This window comes from Nicotiana tabacum, chromosome 18 (genome assembly GCF_000715075.1).
Source record: "Nicotiana tabacum cultivar K326 chromosome 18, ASM71507v2, whole genome shotgun sequence".
Taxonomy (NCBI): domain Eukaryota; kingdom Viridiplantae; phylum Streptophyta; class Magnoliopsida; order Solanales; family Solanaceae; genus Nicotiana; species Nicotiana tabacum.
Genome location: NC_134097.1, coordinates 50,415,025 through 50,439,990, shown reverse-complemented (window position 1 = coordinate 50,439,990; position 24,966 = coordinate 50,415,025). Strand labels below are relative to the sequence as shown.

At 42.0% G+C, this 24,966-nt stretch overlaps 1 protein-coding gene across 1 annotated transcript; it reads left to right on the top strand.

The window, feature by feature from the left end:
* The first annotated feature begins 2,379 nt into the window (after positions 1-2,379).
* LOC107822044 (uncharacterized) lies at positions 2,380-2,823 on the top strand. The gene has a single exon (XM_016648538.1). The coding sequence runs from the start codon at positions 2,380-2,382 to the stop codon at positions 2,821-2,823; it is 444 nt and encodes a 147-aa protein (XP_016504024.1).
* The last annotated feature ends 22,143 nt before the right edge of the window (positions 2,824-24,966 follow it).

Here is a 24,966-nt window from a genome sequence, read left to right as displayed (position 1 = left end):
CACAAAACTCTGAGGTCGCACAAGAACCGATTCCTATTGATATGGTCTCACACAACACTCAACACATTGGCGTAAGTTCCCACACCAACAGGAGTACATGCCGAGAAAATCAACTGGACACTCGAAAAGCCCTCACCCGGGAAGAAAGATAAGCAAACAGGGGAAGCAAAGTGGGAAACTCTCAGCACATCGTTCATATGATTGTCGGGGGAACCGACGTTCCCCAAGGGCCCGAGACTAAGCGGATAAAGGTTTATGTGGAAAAACAAGGGCAAACCCAGGGCCGAGCATATGAGTACATCCTCGCGTTCAGTGAAGAAGACTTTGAGACTTTGTCTCATCCATACAACGATGCACTGGTAATCTCGTTTCTCTTAAATAATATCCAAATTAAGCGTGTACTCGTTTCTCTTAACATAATTAGGTCGACGGAGGTAGAACAACTCGGATTACTTGATTAGGTCATACGTACCTCCTGAATCCTCAATGGCTTCATTATAGCCACCAAAACAACGAAAGGAGAGATCACCCTCCCAGTTAACATATCCGATGCAGTTCAAGATACCAGGTTCCATGTAATTAAAGGTGACACGAGGTACAATGCCTTGCTCGGTAGGCCATGGATACATAACATGAAGGTGGTAGCATCGACCCTGAATCAAATGATGAATTTTCCAACAATGGACGGTATAAAGATGGTGTATGGGGAGAAATATGCAACGAAGGAAATGTTCGCGGACCATGAAAAGGTATTGAATTCTGCACACTCCACCTCGGAAGAGTTGGAAAGCCAACAAACCCCCGAGGATGATGAAGGGGATTTCCTCACTCCCAGAACCTTCATTTCCCCCGAAGAATCAGATACAACAAAGTCGACCGTTGAAGAACTGGAGCAAGTCGTATTGATCGAGCATCTCCTAGATCGGAAGGTATACTTGGGGACGGGATTAACCCCCGAACTCAGGAAAAAGATCATTCAATTCCTTATTAACAATATTGATTGCTTTTCTTGGTCCCATTTAGACATGACAGGGATCCCACCAGAGATAACTACCCATCGACTAAGTGTCGACCCCAGGTACAAATCGGTGAAGCAAAAAAGGAGACCCCAGTCTGAGATAAAGCATGCATTCATTAAGGACGAGGTAACAAAGCTCCTCAAAATAGGGTCTATTAGGGAAGTAAAATATCGCGAATGGCTGGACAATGTGGTGGTAGTTCCCAAAAGGGGAATAAAATAAGAATATGCATAGATTATAAAGATCTAAATAGGGCGTGCCCAAAGGACTCGTTCCCACTGCCCAACATCGACAGTTTGATTGACGCCACGGCTGGACATGAAATCCTCACTTTTCTCGATGCCTATTCGGGGTATAATAAAATTCAGATGAACCCCAAGGATAGAGAAAAGACTTCGTTCGTCACAAAGTATGGTACGTACTATTACAATGTAATGCCGTTTGGGCTAAAAACACATGGGCCACATATCAACGCCTAGTTAATAAGATGTTCGAACATCAAATAGGCAAGTCCATGGAAGTTTATATTGATGATATGCTAGTAAATCCCTGTGTGCAGAGGACCATTTGACTCATTTACAGAAAATATTCGACATCCTCAGAAGTTACAACATGAAACTCAATCCCAAGAAGTGCGCCTTCAGGGTAGGATCGGGCAAATTCTTAGGTTTCATGGTATTGAATAGAGCAATTGAGATCAACCCCGATAAAATCAAAGCCATCGAAGAAATTATGGTGGTAAATAACGTAAAGGCCGTACATCGGCTGACCGGGCAGATAGCAGCCTTGGGCCAGTTTATATCAAGGTCATCAGACAATAGTCACCATTTCTTCTCCTTGCTCAAAAAATAAAAAAAAATTCGAGTGGACTCCAGAATGCCAACGTGCCTTGGAGGATTCAAGCGATACCTGACAAGCCCTCCTTTGCTCCATGCCCTAAAAGAGGATGAGAAATTATATTTATACTTGGCCGTATCAGAGATAACGGTAAGTGGTGTGTTGGTTTCAGAAGAACAAGGCACGCAATTCCCTGTTTATTATGTAAGTCGAACACTGGGTGATGCTGAAACCAAGTATCCGCACCTGGAAAAACTAGATCTTGCATTAATAAGTGCGTCTTGAAAATTGAAACCTTACTTCCAATGCCATCATATTTGGATTTTAACAACGTATCCCCTTCGAAGTATATTGCATAAACCCGAATTATCCAACCAACTGGCCAAATGGGCCATCAAACTCTGGGGATATGATATCGAGTATCAGCCCCGGACGGCTATAAAGTCTCAAATTTTGGCAGACTTCGTAGCCGACTTCACTCCTTCTCTCGTACCCGAGGTCGAGAAAGAACTTTTTGCTAAAAATGGGCACATCTTTTGGGATATGGACCCTATTCACCGACGGCGCCTCGAACGTAAGAAGGTCTGGGCTCGGCATAGTCCTAAAGCCACCTACAGGCGGCGTGATTAGACAATCTATAAAAACAACAAGGTTAACTAACAGTGAAGCCGAGTATGAGGCTGTGATTGTAGGTCTGGAATTGGCCAAAGGCCTAGGAGCTGAAGTCATTGAAGCAAAATGTGATTCCCTCGTGGTGGTAAATAAGGTAAATGAGAGCTTCGAGCTTCGGGAAGACAGGATGCAAAGATACTTAGACAAAATTCAAATCACATTTCACCGCTTCAAAGAATGGACCCTAGTCCACATATCCCGAGAGGAGAATAGCGAAGCCGATGCACTCGCAAACCTGGGATCATCTGTCGAGGAAGATGACATACTCCCCATATCTGTTGTTCAACTGTCATAGTTAGTGATCGAGGAAGACCACGCCGAGATCAACTCCACTATCCTAACATGGGATTGGAGAAATAAATATATCGATTATTTGGAGAGCGGGAAGCTACCCACAGACCCAAAAGAGTCGAGGGCCCTGCGGACCAAAGCAGCTCGATTCTTGCTCGACGAAAGTAGAGCTTTTTACAGAAGAACTTTTCATGGCCCTCTAGCAGTATGTCAAGGGACGGGTGATACAGACTATGTGCTCCAAGAGATTCGCGAGGGCACCTGCGGAAATCATTTTAGTGCCGATTCGTTAATTCGAAAAATAATCAGGGCAGGCTACTATTGGGACAACATGGAGAAGGAAATCAAAGTGTTCGTCCGCAAATGCGACAAATGCCAAAGATTCGCCCCAGTGATTCACCAACTTGGTGAACAACTACATTCAATTTTGTCACCATGGTCGTTCATGAAATGGGGTATGGACATCGTTGGACTTCTACCAACGGATCCAGGTAAAGCTAGATTTATTTTATTTATGACTAACTACTTCTCAAAATGGCTTGAAGCACAAACCTTCAAAAAAATATGGGAAAAATAAGTCATTAATTTCATCTGGGACCATATCATATGCCAATTCAGAATTCCTTCTAAGATAACGTGTGATAACGGGAAGCAATTCATCGGAAGCAAAGTGACTCAGTTCCTCGAGGATCACAAGATCAAAAGGATCCTGTCAATGCCCTACCACCTGTGTGCAAACGGTCAAACCGAGTCCACAAACAAAACCATCATTCAAAACTTAAAGAAGAAACTAGAAAGAACAAAGGGAAGATGGAGAGAAATATTACCCAAAGTACTCTGGGCATATCAAACAACTCCAAAATCAAGCACGAGGGAAATGCTTCTCTCCCTAGTGTATGGCGCCGAGGCATTGATACCAGACGAGGTCGGAGAACCCACCGCTAGATTCCGACACACCACCGAGAGCTCGAACAATGAGGACATGACTATTGTTCTCGAACTATTAGATGAAAACCAAGAAACCTCACTTGTCCGAATAGCCACACAAAAACAACGGGTTAAAAGATACTACAACAGGAGAACAAATCTCTGGCATTTTGGAATCAGGGACTTAGTCCTAAGGAAATTTACCTTGAATACTCGAAATCCTAATGAAGGAAATCTAGGTCAGAACTGGAAGGACCGTACCGCATCCTCGGGGTAGTTGGCAAAGGGTCCTACAAACTTGGCACCATAGAAGGCGAACAACTTCCAAGAAAATGGAATTTATTAATGCTCAAACACTATTACTGCTAGAAGATCGAAGGCCCTAGGTTTCGAAAGCATACACTGCACTATTTTCCTTCGACAAGGTTTTTATCCCAAGAAGGGTTTTACCGGCAAGGTTTTTAATGAGGCAGCATCCATATGCTACCTAAGGAAGACTCAAAAAGTATTCAAGGCTTCTCTTCAATCAACCTTGAATACTAGGGGGCATCCCCCCGGAAGGTCACTTCTTCGGAGAAGCCAAGACGTCCTAAATGGTGTCTCGATAGGAAAATGACGTACCGGTCGAAACGATCGAACGAACTGTGTCCGTATAGAATAACCGAGCCCTTGACATTAAAAACGTGTATACTTGTACCAAGTAATCAAAGAATATTTTCCCCTCCATCAAAACATTTCGCTTTTGAGAGGAGTTCAGTATTTTTTATAAAAACATCTCCAGAAGCCAAGAACGCCCCAAACACTCGGGGACTGGCGTCAAACAATCGAAGTCGTATGACCTTCGGGTCGAAAGCTTAGAACTTGTAAGCCCTCAACGAGGTAATATCAAGTTTACAAAAACGGCTCCAAAGCTAAAAAAATGTACCCAACACTCGGGGACTGGCATTAAAAATTCAAAGCCATATGACCTCCGGGTCGGAAGCTCAGAACTTGCAAGCCCTCAATGAGGCTATATCAACTTTACAAAAATGGAATCAGAGCTAGAGATCAACTCTAAACTATTGATAAACGCTCGACGGTAGCAGGAACCTAAAGGTCTAAAATTGAGACCCACAACTTCAGATCAATTGCTAGACAAATGCCACAAGTCGTTCAAAGGGAAAACAAAAAAGGTATAAAATTGACACACATATAAAAAGATTCATAAACGTACAATTACAAAACCTACATCTGGAAGCCCTTCTGAAGGAACTAAACAAATAAAAACCTTAATCTATCACCGGAGATACGCCTTCGACGACCTCCATAGAAATACGCTTCCAACAGCTTCGTCCATAACCTCCGAATTTCCAACGACCACCTCCCCTTCAGGGACCTTGCCTCCATCTTCATCACCTCCCGAGTCGCTGCTCGACTTGCTTTCAGAATGAAGTAGGTCCGCAACTTCCTCTTCTGGGGTCTTCACCCTCTTAATCTCGGCTATTAATTTAACGCCCCCTGTGTATATATCCATGAGCGTCTGTCTCCGAGATTCTAACCGGGCATGCTCCACTGCTCGGGTCAAGCGCAGCTCAGCCTCTTCGGACACCATCCAAGCTTGAGCATTTATAGTAGCGGCATCCTCCTTATGCGAGGTCACGAGCACCTCAGTCTCAGCCCTGACCTCGGATAGCATAGTAACCAACTCAATATGGAGATCCTTATGCTTACTACTCTTAGCCCTCGCATCTTCGAGGCAACGCCTGATCTAAACCACCTCTCCTCGGAGGGCATCTCTCTTAGAGATTACCTCACTCAAATACCGCTTAAGCTTGAGAATTTCAAAGTCCCTAGCTTGGAGCTCCTTCCCCATTAGGACATCCTTCTCCTTAAACTGCAAAATAGACCCAAAGATATTAAAATACGGAAGTTAGTTAGACATACAGACAAAAAACAAACTGGAGCTATGCAGCCTGTTTAGTAAGACGAGCCTTTTCCCAGGACGCCACCTCCAAGCAATTTTGAAGGCCATGGAGTTCTTCCTCCCTCTTGGTAGAAAGGGCCCTGAGCTCGTCGGCTTCCAAAGTAAGTTTCTTATGTACGCCCTCATGACGAGTCAGCTCAGTTTCAAAATTGGCGATTGTTTGATTATAAAGCACCTTGGCCTGGAACCATGAAAGAAATAAGGTTAGGAGGGCAAAGGTCGGGGCGCCAAGCGGAATTTATGAATAGATTACCTGCTCGCATAGCCTGTCGATCTTATTAAAAATAAGCAAAATGTCAGGCTCAGACTTTCCCTCAGGCACAACAGAAGTCTTTTCAAATGTATTTTTATCACCAACGGTCGTCCCTACGCCAAGAGACTCTCTATTAGGGGTATCTTTCATCTCCCTCGGAGGAAAAACCAATTTTGAAGGGAAATTGCTCACTTTCACAACCTCGGCTGGGTCAATCGGGGTTGTCCTTTGCTTCTAAAGAGCTTCGAAATTGGGATCCTCTGAATTGCATTCCGAGCGTACCTCGACTCGAGAAAATTTTTGGCCATCAGTCGGCTCGGTGATAGCGCCGGATACACCCTTGTAGGCCTATTCAGCCCAAGGCGAGGCGACAACAGAATTGAGCCATGATTCAGAAGCCACCAACTCAACAGTATGTGAAACAATCAAATCCTCTTCCCCTTCGGGTGCTGTCAAAGAATCATCTTTCTTTTCACCTCCAGCTCGGGAACTCCCCGATGCCTTTGGATTTAATATTGTTGAATCATCCTTAGTATCTTCCACTCTGGTTTTCTTGGATTTCGGAGGATAAGTCGATGATCCCTCTCATTTTTCCCTCTCTTCATCGATTATTTGAGCACCTGCTTCACTAGGAAGAGTTTCTCTCATCAAGAAGGCCTCCCCAGACCTGCCCAAATACAAAAACAATCACAGGGAATGAGAGCACAATTAGCAACAACTTTTGTAAAACTGAAACTATAGCAGAGAATAAGGTCCCACCATGATCCTTGGCTTCCCATCGATCCTTGGATAAATCGCACCACACTCGCTCGACATATGGGCAAATCGAGTCCATTTTAGCAACCCAACTTGAAATACTCCTTACCGCATCCGGGTACGCCGCAGTAGCTATATCAGTGGAGGAAGACAGTTCATAAGGAAATGTATCTGAAAGAAAGAAATGGGCAGTTAATTAAGTATGTCTACTTACGCTTCATGTTCCATTTTTTGGGGAACGACATCCTCTATGCGGGGATCAAGTCCGAAGTCTTAACTCCGACGAAACGGCTCATCCACCCCCCATTCCTACCCTCGTCGGTGCAAGCAAAGAGGGCTCTCGAGGCTCAGCAATGGAGCTTAATCAGGCCCCCGCTAAAGAGTCGGGGACTGTACATTCTGATCAAATGGTCAAGGGCGAAGGGCATCCCCTCAATCATATTTGTGTAATACCTGGTCATCTTAACGATACGCTGAAATAACGATGAATTTGGCCGAGAGTGACTTGATATCTTTCGTAGAAGTCAAGGATCACAGGGTCTATTGAAGGTATGGATGGCACCGTTGGGCCGAGGGTAAATGGATAAGTATACATACTGAGAAAGTCGGCCTTATATGCCGTTACATCCTCCCCCAAGAAGGAACCTCCACTAACACCGCATCTCCCCAGTGACAGTCGGTTTTCACTCTTTCGGTGTATGTTATTAAACAGACGTATCGAGACAGGGGCTCGTATCGCCCCAGCTTCAAGGAAGGTCTCTCGACCTTAAAATCAGAGGTCGTCTCAAAGGCCTCTGGAACGCATTCTCAAGTGCTAGGAGACATTGTTTCTTTACCCTCAGAGGAGAGTGTGGAAGAGGAAGGCACACCTTCTTGAGGGATAGAGGTGGAAGTGTTTTCGCTATTTTTCACCAGAGGATTAAGAAGAAACAAAAAATCACATTTCAGGAAAGGACACGGGAGAGAGGTAAGAGGAAAGAAAAGCTCTTTTGGGAGCTTGATGATACAGTAGAGAGGAAGGGGCGAATAAATGAGTATTTATAGAAGCCTAACATGTGCGATTGGATCAGACCAAAGGACCGCCAACCGCTACAATTAATTAGAAGATTTTAAGGATTGTGTGGATGCGACCTTCAGAAGCCATGTCTATTACATCAGTCACTTGGTAGGACACAACTATTTGTTTCGATGGAAGCACCAGAGGGGCAAGATCTCGAGGATGTTTCTCTTCGTTTTACTCTGAGAAACGCGAGGACTATTTGCATACGGCTAAACTCGAGAAGACCAATTTTACGATCGATGAGGAATTATACAATCTTATCTCGAAGGGCCCGAAGAATAGCCCGGGGTTCAATGTCTTCAGGGATTCTTCGTGCCTGGTGTCGTGGCAAAACAAACCGATGCTTATCGTAAGTAAGCGGAAAGTTCCCTAGGAGCAGAATTTTCTGACAACGCATGCGCAAACACTAACAACCTACACCAGGCTGATTGAGTGGTTGTACCAGCTACTTTATGAAATAATTACACATGTGTCATATTGGGATTTTCCCCTCATATATAAAGGGGACCCTTGTCATTTTTGTGGGGGATCTGATACTCAATACTAAATATACAAGAACATTCTCTCTGCTCTCTAACTGGGACTCAGTGTCTTCATACTTACATTTATTTCTTATATTCATTGTGTTCTATTTATTGTTCTTCATTTTATTGCTCATTATTGGTCATAAAGAGCTGCAATCAAATTTATCATAGATGTTAATCATCCATCGATTGCCCTTATCCGGGCATCCGACTCGACCTCGAGGCCCTGTACGCACAAGCTCAAGGCTCCGATTTCCAGTCATTCGGTTTGATTATTATACTATCTTCAAGCTATTGTCTTATTCTTTCTAATCTTTCACTTAGCATCTATTGCCTAACAACTACCATAAAAATAGATCACATATTTTTAGAACCACAAAATCAAATCTAATTGTTATTACCATTTTCAAGGTAAACATAAATGTTCTCGGATATGAATTTTGATGGTTTGGTTAACTCTGTTAGGTGAGTTTGGACTTGGGAGAGCTACCGAAATGTGATTTGGAGGTCCACAGTAGAATTGTGCTTGAATTGGCAAAATTGAAAATTTGGTGATTTTTGGTCGGTAATGAAAATTTTGATATCGGGATTAGAATGAAATTCCAGAAGTTGGAGTAGGTTCGTAGTGTCATTTGTGACGTGTGTGCAAAATTTCAGGTCATTCGGACAAGGTTTGCTATGTTTCGGCACTTTCACACCTCCTTTTTTCCTACACCCCCCGAGAAACAAGCCCATGTATCAACAACATGTCATTTTCCTTGCAAGAGACCTCACCGCCCAAAGCTCAATGAACTCAGAACCATTAAAAAAAAAACCTAACGGTCATAGACTCACTATCGAATCTATGCTAATGCGAACAACCATAATTAACAAGTGAAACATGTATTGACAAATTTCAACCCCATCTAATAGCTAATATACCCCATTTGATTAGCTATTTCAGAATGTTATTTAAGCACAACACATATGCCATATGTTCTTAAATGAATCATGCAACAAGATAGCTCTAATGCAGTCTTTTGCACCTAAATTCCATAATGAATTATAAGATACAATTAATGGCTCATTTAACACATACTATGTATGGTCTAAAGTATTCTGAATCACCTACGCGTCAACATAACCATTCAATCCTAAAGTCAACATACAGCATGTAGGAAGAACATGAATCAGAAGACATTCATAAAGGAAATGAAATTAAGCTATGGACCATTAGACTACTATTAAAATTTCAGGATTCTGTTTCCATTTCAAATCGTCAATTTGAGTATCACATTGTATGAGTCTCAAGAACATGTACCTGTAATTTGAAAGGGAAAAAGAGGTGAGGGAACAATAGGCAACAACAGAACCAGAACTTCAGCAGCAGGAAATATCTAGTAAAACTAATTTCAAACCAGAAACAGGATATGCAACAGTCTAAAAAATAGTTCAATCGAACAATCACCCAACAAACTTTAAACCAAACCTTTACAAACCTAGATTAAATCCATTTCCACCCCATATGAATCAGGAATTGAATTGAAAACTTCAAAAATCACAGGAGAAGTTCAATGAAACAGTGATTTTATTGAAATTTTCATGTGTTTTTTTTGATTCGTTAACTCTGAATTCCTTACTTGAGTGTCAAGTTAGGATGCCTTTGTAGGCAAGCTATTAGGGTAGCTTAAAGAAAATCAAGTTTGCACTTGGCCCCTTCTGAAGTTTTCATTTTAGCCTAGGTGCCCTTAGTTTAATTTTCAGAATCCAAAATAGCCCCCCACCCCAGCTTACTAGAAACTTCCCTATTCACTTACTGTAGATTCCCTTATCTACAATTCCTATTTTACCCCTTAATCACCCTAATTTTTCTTCAGAAAACTTGACCAAAACATGGGCCAAGTTGACCCAGATTCATTTAGCGGGTCTGAGTCTACCAATAATGGGCTAGACCTTTTCTTTTGAGCCCAATTTTGACTCGAGGTTTCACAGAAGAACTCGAAGAGAGGAAAAAAACAATATAAGGGGAAAGGGGACTAAACAGAGTCACAGACTCTTTGTCCTAAAAACTTTAGAGGCCCAAATAGCATGGACAAAGCAATTAAACTAATCTTCAAGTTCAGAGACACTAATTAACTTAAACCGAAAAACATGCAAAAAAATTGGAATATCGGAGAAACAAAGAAGAAAAGAAAAATAAAATCAAAACATGCACAAAAGGAACATAAGAAGATGACAAAGAACTCACCTAAAAATCAAACTCCGAAGTTGAAAACAAATAACCCGGCCCGTAAGAAATGTGAGAACTTCGAATCTTCAGAAATTCCCGGTCAAGTTTGACATTAATAATGTGTTCTTATCAAGAAAACATGAATAAAGTCGAACTAGACCTAAATCCTTACTGAAATCTTGAACTTGAGGTTTTTGGGATTTTAGGGATTGACTTAGATTTAAGATTCGAGGAGCTTGGGGCCGATTCGAGGGTAGCTGGTCTGCGATTTAGGAAGAGGGGGTCACGGGGCTCATGGGGTGTAATTTTGGGCCCGATTGGATGAGTTAGGGTTTTGGTCATTCTTTTCAATTCAAGATTCGACGAGTTCCAGTAGGATTTGAGGGAAGGGGTTTGGATATTTGCGAAGAGGAGAAGGAGGGGGACCTGTGGTGTAAAAATGGGGTCGATTGGAGCAATGCCGCAGGCGGAGACGATTTCCGGCCGGCGGCTCATGACGGAGGCGGTGAAGGGTTCTTTGAGTGCGTGGGGACGATGAAACGGGGTAGGGGGGGTGCATTTGGACACTAATATGCTTATGAATCTTCAATTATGAGCCGTTTGATCAAGGGGAGATCAATGGCCCAGATTCCACAATCCAAAACGGCATCGTTTGATTAAAGGGGAAGCTTGGACCGGGTTCGGGTAGTCTTGGGCCTCAACTTGGATGGGTTTAGGGGTGTTTAACACTTGGGCCTGGGGTTTGGAAATCAAATGCAACCCAATTCAGGTTCTATTTCCTTTTATTTGTTTACGGGTAGTTTCTTTTTTAAATTAAAATTAAAGTAAACCTAAATTAATCACTAATCAAATTAAAACTCTAAATAACATTTACCACAAATAATTAAAAACCAAATTCAAGGAAAAACTACCAAAATTTGAAATTAAAATTAAAAAGTGCAAAATAAACTATGTTTTTGTGATTTTTCCATTTTTATGAAACAACTAATTTGTCAATTAATCCTAAAATGTAAAATTAAACCCTAAATGTTAATGCAACATATTTTTGTATTTTTCATTAATTAAATAAAAATAAACGTGCACAAACAAATGCAAACAATAACAAACAAAAATCTACGAAATTGCAAACAAATGAAAAAAAAAAGTTATTTTGTTTTGAATTTATGGGAGTAATTCATATAGGGCAAAAATCACGTGCTCACAGCTTCCCCTCTTTGCCTCGAAACACGAAGAGTTTTCGTGAAAAGATAAAGTGAGTGGATATGAGAAATTTTTGCCCGTTTGAATACTCCGTGGGAAGCATTTTTGAAAGATTTGACCGCACCCTATTTCCAAGGTTGCCTACATATCCTTGGTTATAAAGGAATCAGGTCAGTGTAGGTCGGAAAATTTTGGTAGCTGGGACTACCACGAAGCTGTGATTTCACTGTTGCTGCTGCTGCTACTGCTGCTACTGCTTACTGAACCCCTTATTACACCGTGATAAAATAAAAAGAACCTAGACTAGACTATAATCTATGCATTACAAAATCCTATCTATATCTTCAAACTTGCTCTTGTGGTTCTTGTTGATTTGTTGACTTGTATTCTCCCGATGAAATTTCTTTGTTGCCGCCTTGACTTGTAATCTGAGATGTCTTCATTTTCTATAGGTGGACACCTAATTGCTAAACTCGAATTGTAACCTGAGATGCTTTCCCTTTCTCCAGGTGGACGTCTGACTGCTAAACTTGAAATGTACTCCCTGCTCTCCAGGCAGGCTCCTGATTGCTGAACTTAAAAGTATTCCCTGCTCTCCAGGCGGGCTCCTGACTGCTAACTTGACATGTATTCCCTGCTCTCCAGGCAGGCTCCTGACTAACTGGAAATGTATTCCCTGCTCTCCAGGCTGACTCCTGACTTCAACAAAATAGACAAAGCAAAGAAAATTCTCTGCCCCAGTTTGGTGGCTGGGCATAGATGTGAGTGCAAAACTAAATCATGTTACCAAATATCAATAAGAACTTGAAAGGTAAAACATGAATTGCACTCCATTGTTCTCCAGGGGGGTTCCTGATTGCTGACTTGAAATGTATTCCCTACTCTCCAGGCGGGCTCCTGACTGCTGAACTTAAATGTATTCTCTGCTCTCTAGGCGGCTCCTGACTTCTAAACTTGAATGTATTGCCTGCTCTCCAGGCGGGCTCCTGACTTATGAACTTGAAATGTATTCCCTGCTCTCCAGGCGGGCTTCTGACTGCTGACTTGATTGTATTCCCTACTCTTCAGGCGGGCTCCTGACTTCAACAAATTGACAAAAACAGAAGAAATTTTCTGCCCCAGTTTGGGTATCTTGGAACATATGTAAGAGTAAAACGAATCACATTACCAAATATCAATAAGAACCTGAAAACTTAAACTTGAATTGTACTCCCTTGTTCTCCAGGCGGGCTCCTGATTGCTGACTTGAAATGTATTCCCTACTCTCCAGGCGGGATACTGACTGCTGAACTTGAATGTATTCCCTGCTCTCCAGGCGGGCTCCTAACTGCTGACTTGAATGTATTCTCTGCTCTCCAGACGGGCTCCTGACTGCTGAACATGAATGTATTCCATGCTCTCTAGGCGGGCTCCTGACTGCTGAAGTTGAAAAGTATTCCCTGCTCTCCAGGCGGGCTCCTGACTGCTTACTTGAATGTATTCCCTGCTCTCCAGGCGGGCTCCTGACTGCTGAACTTTAAAAGTATTCCCTGCTCTCCAGGCGGGCTACTGACTGCTAACTTGAATGTATTCCATGCTCTCCTGGCGGGCTCCTGACTACTGTCTTGAAATGTATTCCCTACTGTCCAGGCGGGCTCCTGACTTCTGAACTTAAAAGTATTCCCTACTCTTCAGGCGAGCTCCTGACTTCAAGAAAATGACAAAAACAATGAAACTTTTCTGCCCTAGTTTGGTGGCTCGGCACAGATGTGAGTGTAAAACTAAATCATATCACCAAGTATTACTAAGAATTTGAAAGCTAGGTCCCATTATCTAGGGGGGTCCTAACAATTCTTAACTAAACGACAATTTTAAATCTAAGCTATATCTTCTAAAGGTGTGACTTCTGCTAAATCTTGTTATCTACGAGGGTTTTTAAACTACTCCCCATTATCCAGGGGGGTTCAGAAAATCAAAGGTCAAATTTTATCTTAAGAGTGACAACTTTTATGGCTGAATTATACTACCCTACAGCAAAATTTACGCTAAATGTTGTTATCAAATCGAAATCTTAAAGCTAAGTCCTATTATTCAGGAGGGTCCTGAAATCTCCTAATTGAATCTTATCTTGAACATGCAAACTTCTAAACCATCTTATATTCCTTCGGGATACATTTATGCTAGATTACACTATTTCTGAACTAGGTCCTGAAAATCAAAAATCAAACCTGTTTGTTGACTGTCTTTCTCCGCGGAGGGTTTCTCCGAAACAACTGAAATTTCCTGCCCCTATTTTAATCAAAGAAAAATTTGTTAGATTAAAATGTGGTGGTTAGTTGATGACATTCTTTTTTTAGGTTCTATCCGCTACATTGTTTTGTTTTGACTGGCTTCCCCGAACTGGCCCTGAACCGCTTGACTTTCCGACTTACTTTCAAAACCCCATGACTTTGGGTGACCTGAGTGTTCTATACCCGAACCGTTGTTTCACACCTCTGACCCCCTTAACTGAATCTCTGCATCTCCCATGAAATTACTAAATCATTCTGCCATTAAAACTTTGACGGCACTTTATCCCACTTTACATCATGCTATTTTCGTATGCTCTGGCCACACTGTGCTTTGCAATCTTGAAGCTGGTAGTGAGCTTTGAAATTCCTTCTTATTTGCTTAAAAAGAACTGACATTGCGAACATCTTAGAGAAATATACCCAAAAGAAATGAAATGCAATGACTTAGAGAGTTAAGCATAAGAAAATCCAAAACTAGAAGATTATCTGAAGGGGAAAAAGAAAAGAGACTTATCTGAGTGGAACAGCTGACACCAATGATCATGACATGCATTTCAGATTAATCTGCCCAATCTTTCCAACCAATCAACCTCCAATTACCATACTTTGATGCCCTAGAGTTTCCATAACCTGATTTCTTTACCAAAACCTTGACCTTGTTCGGCCTACAGTTCCCTGAGGGGTTTTCACCAACAAGCCTTCTCATTTGTTCATCTCTCAACTTACTTTCGTCTTACGGTGCCCGTGAGGGTTTTCACCAATAATACTCTCTCATTTTTTATTTCTCTCAGCTCCCGTTGCCTTATGGTTCCCATGAGGGTTTTCACCAATAAGACTCTCTCATCTTTTATTTCTTTTCCCTCTTTGTACTAGAGTGTTGCTCCTGATATGAATCACCTCTACCTACTCGACTTGGCATTTCTCGAAAACTGATCGGAAGGTCTTTCTTTGGACCGTAACGTGGACTTTTGGATAGGGTTAAAAAGAAAGGATGTCAAAGGTTCAAAAACAATTCACATGGGTTCAAAATTACAACTTTCGGAATCAGATTTCTTACAACAACCACAACTTCTGCCCCAGTTTCTTGTTTGGGGACTTTTGGATTTTTATTTTAATGGGACCGAACCGTGAGGCTGCCTACGTTTCCTTAAAAGGAATCAGGTCAAATGTAGTTCATGACATAGAAATTGCTTTGTTGTTGTGATTTTCTCCTCTTCTCTTTCTTTTCTTTCTCTTTTGCTTTCTTTTCTCTTTTTGTTGTTTTTCTTCTTCTCCTTTTCTATTCTCTCTCTCTTTTTAATTCTTTTCTTTCTCTTTTCATTCTTTTATTTCTCTTTTATTTTTCTTTTCTCTTTTTCCTTTACTTATCTTTCACACTTGAGTTACCGATATTCGCTACTGATTCCGAAAGAGGGGTATAAAAGAAAATAAATAGGCTCAAAAGGGGGTAAAAAAGGATAAATTGTTTTAGATAACAGAACAAAATGCCTTCATCATTCCAAATCTTCGGAAATATTCCAAGTACAAATAAATATAAATTAACCAAAAAAATCATACATAATATCTCTTGACCGCATCGGAATTGATGGCCATTTCTACAAACTTGCCTTCTATATCTGTTAAGTACAAAGCACCATTGGACAACACTCTAGCTACAACGAACGACCCCTGCCAGTTTGGGGAAAACTTGCCTTTTGCTTCAACCTGATGTGGAAGAACGCATTTCAATACTAACTGACCCACTTCAAACTTCCGTGGACGCACCTTCTTATTGTATGCTCTTGCCATTCTCTGTTGATACAACTGGCCATGACACACTGCTTCCAATCTTTTCTCGTCGATCAAAATCAATTGTTCCAAGCAGGGTTTTGACCCACTCATCATCATCGATCTCAACCTCCGCGACAATTCGAAGTGACGGAATTTCCACTTCTACGGGTATTACTGCTTCAGTTCCATACACTAACAAATATGGAGTCGCCCCTACTGAAGTACGGACAGTAGTGCGATAACCCAGCAATGCAAACGACAACTTTTCATGCCATTTCCTAGAACGCTCCACCATTTTTCGAAGTATCTTCTTTATGTTCTTGTTGGCTGCCTCGATTGCTCCATTCGCCTTGGGGAGATATGGGGTGGAATTGCGATGTGTAATCTTAAACTGTTGACATACCTCTTTCATCAAATGACTGTTGAGATTAGCACCGTTATCTGTGATGATTACCTTCGGTATCCCGAATCGGCAAATGATATTTGCATGCACAAAATCTACCACCACCTTCTTGGTTACAGACTTGAATGCTTTAGCCTCAACCCACTCGGTAAAATAATCTATGGCCACTAGAATGAACCTGTGCGCATTCGATGCTGATGGCTCAATTGGCCCAATGACATCCATGCCCCACGCAACAAAAGGCCACGGTGCAGACATCGTGTGTAATTCAGATGGTGGAGAATGAATCAAATCTCCATGCACTTGGCACTGATGACATTTACGCACAAAACTGATACAATCCCGCTTCATAATGAGCCAATAATATCCTGCCCGGAGAATATTCTTTGCAAGCACATACCCACTCATGTGTGGTCTACAAACTCTAGAATGTACTTCAGTCATAATAGTTGTGGCATGCCTAGCATCTATGCATCTCAGCAATCCAAGATCTAGAGTTCTTTTGTACAACACTCCTCCACTGAAGAAAAATCCACTTGCCAACCGTTGAATTGTTCTCTTCTGATCACCTGTGGCTTGTGCTGGATACACCCCATCCTGATATATTCCTTGATATCATGAAACCAAGGCTCACTATCAAGTTCTTCTTCCACCACGTTGCAATAAGCATGCTGATCGTGGACCTGAATATGCCAAGGGTCCACATAAGCCTTATCTGGATGATGTAACATTGATGCCAGAGTAGCCAAAGCATCAGCGACCTCATTATGAATCCTCGGAATATTCCTGAACTCTATTGATTGAAACCGTTGACAAAGATCATGCAAACATTGTCGGTACGGTATGAGTTTTAAATCTCGTGTTTCCCATTCTCCCTGAATCTAGTACACCAGAAGGTCCGAGTCACCTAAGACTAACACTTCCTGGACACCCATATCCACAGCCATCCTCAAACCCAAAATGTATGCCTCGTACTTAGCCATGTTGTTAGTACAGTAGAATCGATGCTGAGCCGTAACAGGGTAATGATGCCCTGCTTCAGAAACAAGTATCACTCCTATCCCAACACCTTTCATGTTAGCAGCCCCATTAAAGAAAAGTTTCCATCCTGGCCTTTCCAACTCATCAATGTGCATTACCTCTTCATCAAGGAAATAAGTCTTCAAAGGTTCTTATTCTTCATCCACAGGATTCTTAGCCAGATGGTCGGCCAATGCTTGTGCTTTCATCACAATCCGAGTCACGTAGACAATGTCAAATTATGTGAGCAAGATCATCCACTTTGCGAGCCTTCACGTGGGCATAGGTGTATGAAATATATACTTCAACAGATCCAATCGAGAGTTGAGGTAAGTATTATAAGATGACAAATAGTGTTTCAATTTCTGGGCTACCCAAGTTAGGGTGCAACATGTCCTCTAAAGATGAGTGTACTTAACCTCGTAAGATGTGAACTTCTTGCTGAGATAATATATGTACTGCTCCTTCCTGCCAGTGATGTCATGCTATCCCAACAAACATTCAAATGAATTGTCCAAGACCATCGAATATAGAATCAAAGGTCTCCCTGGTTCCGGCGGGACCAACACAGGTGGTTTTGATAAGTACCCTTTTATCTTATCAAATGCTTCCTGACATTCATCTGTCCACTTGATCTCAGCATCTTTCTTTAATAGTCTAAAAATAGGCTCACAAGTTGTCGTGGGCTGAGCAATAAACCGATTGATGTAATTCAATCTCCTTAACAGACTTATCACCTCAGTCTTGTTCTTTGGAGGTGACAACTCCTTGATAGCTTTGATCTTTGACGGGTCTAACTCAATACCTTGGCGGCTGACTATGAACCCCAACAACTTTCCAGATGGGACACCGAATGCGCATTTTGTAGGGTTGAGCTTGAGATTGTACCTACAAAGCCTTTGGAATAACTTTCTCAGATCTCTGACATGGTCAGCCAGCTTTCTGGGCTTTACAATCACATTATGTACATAAACCTCAATATCCCTATGTATCATGTCGTGGAATATGGTCGTCATTGCCATCATGTAGGTTGCCCCAGCATTTGTCAAACCAAATGGCATGACCCGATAACAGTACGTTCCCCATGGCATGATGAATGCTATCTTTTCTGCGTCCTCCTCATCCATTACGATCTGGTCGTAACCCGCATAACAATCCACAAAAGAACCAATTTCATGTTTGGGACAATTATCGATCAATATATGGATGTTCGACAATGGGAAGTTATCCTTGGGACTTGCCTTGTAGAGGTCTCGATAATCAACACACACCCTGGTCTTACCATCCTTCTTTGGCACAGGCACAACATTGGCTAACCAGGTGGGATACCGGGTGACCCGAATGACTTTGGCCTCAAACTGTTTAGTGACCTCTTCCTTAATTTTCACACTCATATCAGTTTTAAATTTCCTCAGCTTCTGCTTGACAGGGGGAACGCCGAATTAGTGGGCAATTTGTGAACCACCAAGCCAGTACTTAGACCCGGCATGTCGTCATAGGACCATGCAAAAACATCTTTATACTCGAACAGTGTTTTAATTAGCTCCTCTCTGAGTTGTGGTTCAAGATAGACACTTATTTTAGTTTCCCGGACATTATCTTAGTCCCCTAAATTGATTGCTTCTGTATCACTCAGGTTAGGCTTGGGTTTTTCTTCAAAATGTCTTAATTGTATACTATTCTCTTCGAAGGCTTCATCCTCGTCATATTCCGATTCAACATCACACTCTATTTCTTGAATTACTATTTCAGAATTAGATTGGCTTTCAAGACTGGGCCGGAGATTCCGCATGCATGTCATATCATTGAAGCCAGCATAAAAAGAACTGTACAAAGAAGAAAAGAAAAACAAAAATAAAACTATAAGGATGTAGAAAAAGGGAAATTGCATTTCATTGAAATTAGAGATAATAGGTCTTATACATCCAAATGGACGGAACATAGAATCTAAACTACAACCCTGGGATAATCTAGATAAACTGAAAGAAAATCAAAGCAAACTACCAAAACTCCTTCCTGGTGGGGAGAGGAGTAGCTTCCTAATTGTTAATCTTTGCACTGGGCCCAACAAATTGCACATCCGCCTTGCTAGAACCCTCTCCAGCTTCCACCGTGTTCACTCGTCGAATATCTTCTCGAACATTTCCATTAGATATCCATACATATCAACCATCGAACTGGGAAACATCGTCACTGGGCGCTTTCTGGTACCAGGCCTGACAAATGATCTGGAAAGACGCGGGACTGGCTTTGGAAGGGCCTGTGCTCTCTATTTCATTTTTCTAGGTCTTCTCACATATGTGATTCTGGGATTGAACCCAAGACCAAATGTATCCAAGTTTTTAGGAAGAGAAACCGGATGTACGATACCTTGCAGAGATGCACCCAAATCCTTGCCCGGCACAAAACCATTTTTCAACATTTCAACTGCTACCATGACTGATGCGGCAGCTACCCTTGGAGTTGGCATGCACTTCCCTTCTGGAATTTTATCTACCGATACCATGTCAAAAACCTGATAAACCCATGGTCCCTTATCGTCTTCAACCTCTATGAGCGGAACAATAGCATCATTGGGAACACACAAATTATTTTCGTCGTGCACAATAATTTCCTGTTGGTCCCATTCAAACTTGACCATTTGATGCAGAGTAGACAGGACCGCTTTGGCAACATGAATCCAGGGTCGTCCTAACAGCAGATTGTAAGAAACAGCCACATCGAGCACCTGGAATTTCATAGTAAATTCAACTGGCCCTATTGTAAGCTCGAGCACTATGTCCCCGACTGAATCTTTCCCTCAAATGTCAAATCACCGAACACAGATACTATTCTTGCGAATTCTTTAATCATCCACCTTCAACTTGTTCAGGGTGGAAAGAGGGCAAATATTTGCACTGGAACCATTGTCAACCAGTACCTGAGTAACCATGGTATCTTCATATTTCACCGTCAGATAGAAGGCTCTATTATGCTCAGTACGCTCCACGAGCAACTCATCATCATAAAAAGTGACTCTGTTTACCTCAAATATCTTGTTAGCTATCTTTTCCAAGTGGTTTACTGAGATTTTGTTAGGAACGTGGGCTTCGTTCAAGATCTTCATCAAAGCCCGACGGTGCTCGTCTGAATGGATCAATAATGATAAGAGCGATATCTTAGCCGGTGTCTTCTTTAACTGCTCTACAATGGAATAGTCGTGTACTTTCATCTTTCTCAGAAATTTCTCTGCTTCTCCCTCGGTCACAACTTTCTTCCCCAACACTGCGTTATCTTTGGAGGTCTTAGCTTTTCTCAACTCTTCGGGGGCAAAGCATCTCCCCGATCGAGTCAAACCATGGGTATCACACACTTCTTCTTTAACCTCTTTCCCCTTGTAAGTCACTGTCACTCGTTCATAATTCCATGGGACTGCCCTACTGTTGACTATCGGTAATTGAGTTACCGGTTTGATAATGACAGGATCTGTGCGGGCGCCCTTCACAATTACTACAGGCTTGTTCGTCACTCCTGGCATAACCACTTTTGCTCTTTCATGTTTTCCTGCAACGTCACTTGAGGACCCCTTCTTTACCTCTACAGATGGTTCATTATTTGCCCCTTTCAACTTGATCACAGACTTCTCACTTGTTGACTTTTCGAACAGCTTGGATTCACTAGCTCGAATCATCATGACAGTTTGCGAAGGCTTCTTAGGCTCCCCTCCCTTATGCACTATTTCAATCATATTTGTCTCATGATGGGCCAGCAAGGGGTTATGGTTGATATTGGGTGCCTCCGGGGCTTGTACCTCAATCCGATTAGTATCAATGAGCTCTTGAATAGTTGTTTTCAATTTCCAGCATTTCTCTGTGTCATGACCCAGTGCCCCTGAACAGTACTCACAACTCACCGAGCGGTCAAGATTTTTGGGAGGGGGATTTGGTAGTTTAGCCTCGATCAGATTCAACATACCCAACTGTCTCAATCTGTGGAATAGACTAGTATATGATTCTCCCAATGGAGTGAAAGTCTTCTACTTCTACAACCTCTCATTCTTAAAGGCTTTATTTGGCCGAAAACCTGTTCCAGGGGGATTTCTATGGGCTCTTTGGGGTAGATGGGTATTTTGTGGAGTTGAATATGGATTTTGTAGAGCTGGCACATGTCATTGTGCATGAGCAGGAGGTTGGGTATAGGTTTGTGTGTGATGGATGGAAAAATGGGGATCTGGCAGTGGGTAGTAGTGTTGTGGTGGGCTATATGGAGTGTGGGGGTAAGTTTGGTGATAGGGTCGAGGTGGGTTGTAGTAACATGGAAGGTTCCTAGATCCGACCCAAGCTCCCAACTCAATTGTCGCAACGTCCTCTTTCTTCTTTTTCCCGAGTACACCCCAATACCGTTTTGGATGGCCTGGGTGGTTGCTTTAATTGCTGAGTAGCTCATGATTTTATTAGATTTGAGTCCCTCTTCTACCATGCCTCCCATATTTACAACCTCATTAAGGGACTTGCCCACTGCTGACACCAAATGACCAAAATAAGTGGGCTCTAAGGCTTGTAAGAAATAATCAACCATCTCGCTTTCTTTCATCGGAGGGTCAACCCTCGCTGCTTGCCCCCTCCAATGGAATCTATATTCCCTGAAACTCTCACCAGGCTTTTTCTAAATCTTTGTCAATGACAGAAAGTCTGGGATAATTTCAAGATTGTACTGAAAATAACAGGCGAAGGCCTGGGCCAAATCATCCCATGTGTACCACCTACTGTGATCTTGTCTAGTATACCATTCTAATGCCGATCCACTCAGACTTTGGCTAAAATATGCCATTAGCAATTCGTCCCTTCCGCCTGCTCCTCTCATCTTGCTACAAAATCCTCTTAAGTATGCTACTAGGTTGCCATGCCCGTCGTACAGATCAAACTTATGCATCTTGAACCCTGCTGGTAACTGAACATCTGGGAACAGACATAAATTTTTATATGCCACACTTACTTGACCTTCCAGCCCCCTCATATCTCTGAATAATTGTTCTAAACTTTTGACCTTTCTGATCATCTCCTCGTGTTTGGGATTTTTAGGTTGCTTCTCAGTCTCTGCCGGGAGATCAAGATGAGGGGTGTAGGAATATGGTTCCTGAACCTTGAAGGTGGGTTCAGGGGGATAGTACTGGTTGTCATGAGTCTTGAATAGAGGTTCACTGGAAGATCGGTGTAATGCAGCAGGTGGAGGTGCCACAAAAACAGGTGTGATTGGTGGGGGAGGGTGCGGGACTTGTCTGGGTGGAGGAGCTTGTGATGTGTGGGAAGTGGTGCCATGGCAGTGTTGGTAGAGGGGAAAGGCTGCAGATGAATTCACAGTGGGAGGTTCCTGGGATTGATCCAATGGTAGGATATAAGCAGTGTTGGCGGGATAAACCGGTGGCTGATGCCCCTTTGCCCAGGCTTGGTACATTTCAGCCATTTGCTGCTTTAACTTATACATCGCTTCCTTCATCGCATTAACATCCAATTCTTCCACCTCTTTTGATGGGTCAACAATACTTGCCTCCAATTCTTGGTTGGCCATGTTCAGCTTGTCTTTTGGTCGAGTGTTGTATGAGTGATTTGCCAGAATGTCAATCAACTAACCACCTGCTTGGGTTTAATGCATCAACAATATCTTTGTTAGGGATTAGGGATTTAACATATTGGTAGCCGCACATTTTGGGGAATGAATGCACCTAAGCAGTTAACCGTTTCTATTATGCATTTGATCGGCTGCTTGCGTCATCCCGACTTTTCCATTTGCAACTTCCTCCCTTTTTTCTATTTTTTCATTTTGGACTTTGCTTTTTTTTGTTTTCATCCTCCCATTTCCCTCTGGTTTTGCCATTGCCTCTTTCTCTTAGTTTTCTTATTCTTCTATCTTTTCCTTTCTTTTTCTATTTTTGGTTATGCGAGGTCATTCCCTTTTTTGGCTATGGTCGAATCCTATGGAGATTGCCTACGTATCATGACCTCGCATGAATCATACTAAGTGTAGTTCTGGGAGATAAGTGTAAAAGTAAAATACAGACTCAAATGAAAAATCATGGATACATCAATGCTCCTAGTGCCCGCGGGACATCATTCGGACTCGTCGCGGGCCTATATGCAAGATCCTTTTGAAGTCGGTCCAAGTCATTCATTATCTGCTTAACAAATGTCATCACTGCCGCGAAGAAGGTGGTGCTAGTCATATCATCACAGACTTGGTACTTCATAACAATGTAATCGGCAATGTTTCTAATTCTCTCTCTTAAGACACCCTTTTCTTGTAACAAACGCTCGATCTGCTGGGCCCTGGCCTCCAAAGTTTGCTCGGCCACTTGATTCTGCTTCTGAAGTTGTTGCAAATCTATTTCTAATTGTGACAATGCTGTATAACAATGCTCTCTTTCAACCTTGAAGTCTTTAGCCTGTATGATCATTTTGTTTTCCGTGGCGATGACCCTTTTCTTTAATCCCGTGACCTCATTGTCGTACTTATCTTTCAACTACTTAACCAGGCATGCTTGTTCATCTGCATTTTTAGCTAATTGCTTTCGAACCCTGGCTAGTTCACTTTCTGCCTTGTTCAAATCAAAACTATAGTCACTTATTTTCTACCTTAGGTTATTTATGTGTTTTTCATTTTTGGCACTTCGGGCGGTGTTTTTTGCCGCTATTTTCATTTTCTAGATTTGGGTTCGAAGGGACTCATTTGCTTTAGCTAGCCTTTTCTTTTCAATAGAGTCTATTGTACTCTTGAACAAGGAGTACATTTTGGTTGAATCAGCGAAGAGTCGCTTGCATCAACGGACTCAAGAAACAAGCTTCCCTTAGGAGAATTCACCAAGATATTGATGATCATTTTTCCATTTCTCGCTGTCCACTTATCCATCATAATGGAACAACCAAACTTGTTCCACTCTACTTTGTGCTCCTCCACGATTTTGTTCACCTCTGCCACCTCCTTTTTTAGATATGGCCCACTAACTTCATAATAAGTTGAAGACTTCATTCCTGGGCCATGTTGGCCTACGGCCTCAATAAAAGCAGCAAAAGTGTCAGTATAATTAACACAATTAAAAGGAAGTCCTACATCATACATCCACCACGCAAAAAAGGTAACTGCACTGTCCCTCAAAATCGCTTTGGCATTAACTTGAGGATTACCACTTTTTCCTCCCTTATCTCCAGATTTTTGCAGGAAGTCACAATCCATAGGACCTTTGGTCTTGCCAGTAGATCCACAACATGAAGACATTAGTGGAAGCATCCTTCCCCGCTTTTGTGATTTTGGTGGAAGCGACGAAGCATCGTCACCTTCTTCTGTTTCATCATCATCATCATCAAGATTATAAAGTTCTTGTTCATGCATCATTTGAGTCTTTAACTCTTTCTTTTTTTGAAGGTATGCTTTCAATTCTTCCTTCACATACCCCAGAACTTTAGGACAAGATGCAACATTTGGATCACCACCGATTAGATGCGCTTTTTGACGATAGATTCCTCCATTTGTAATCTTATCACAAAAAAGACATCTAATTGCCATCTTGTTGGTCTCGCTAACTCTTCCCGAGTAAGCCTAAGACGGGTCTTTCCTATCTTCTTTTGGCACCATTAAAATATCAACTGCATAACACATAAGAAAGACCATAAGAACTAAGAATAAAAAAATATATAATTTGGCAGAAATTGGGTAGAATCTGGGTAGAATTTGGGCAGAAACGGGGTAGAATTTTTCTGAAAAAAAATTCGCCAGCATTTCAGCGCTTTTTGGATGTTTAGAAAGAAGAAGAGGAATGAAA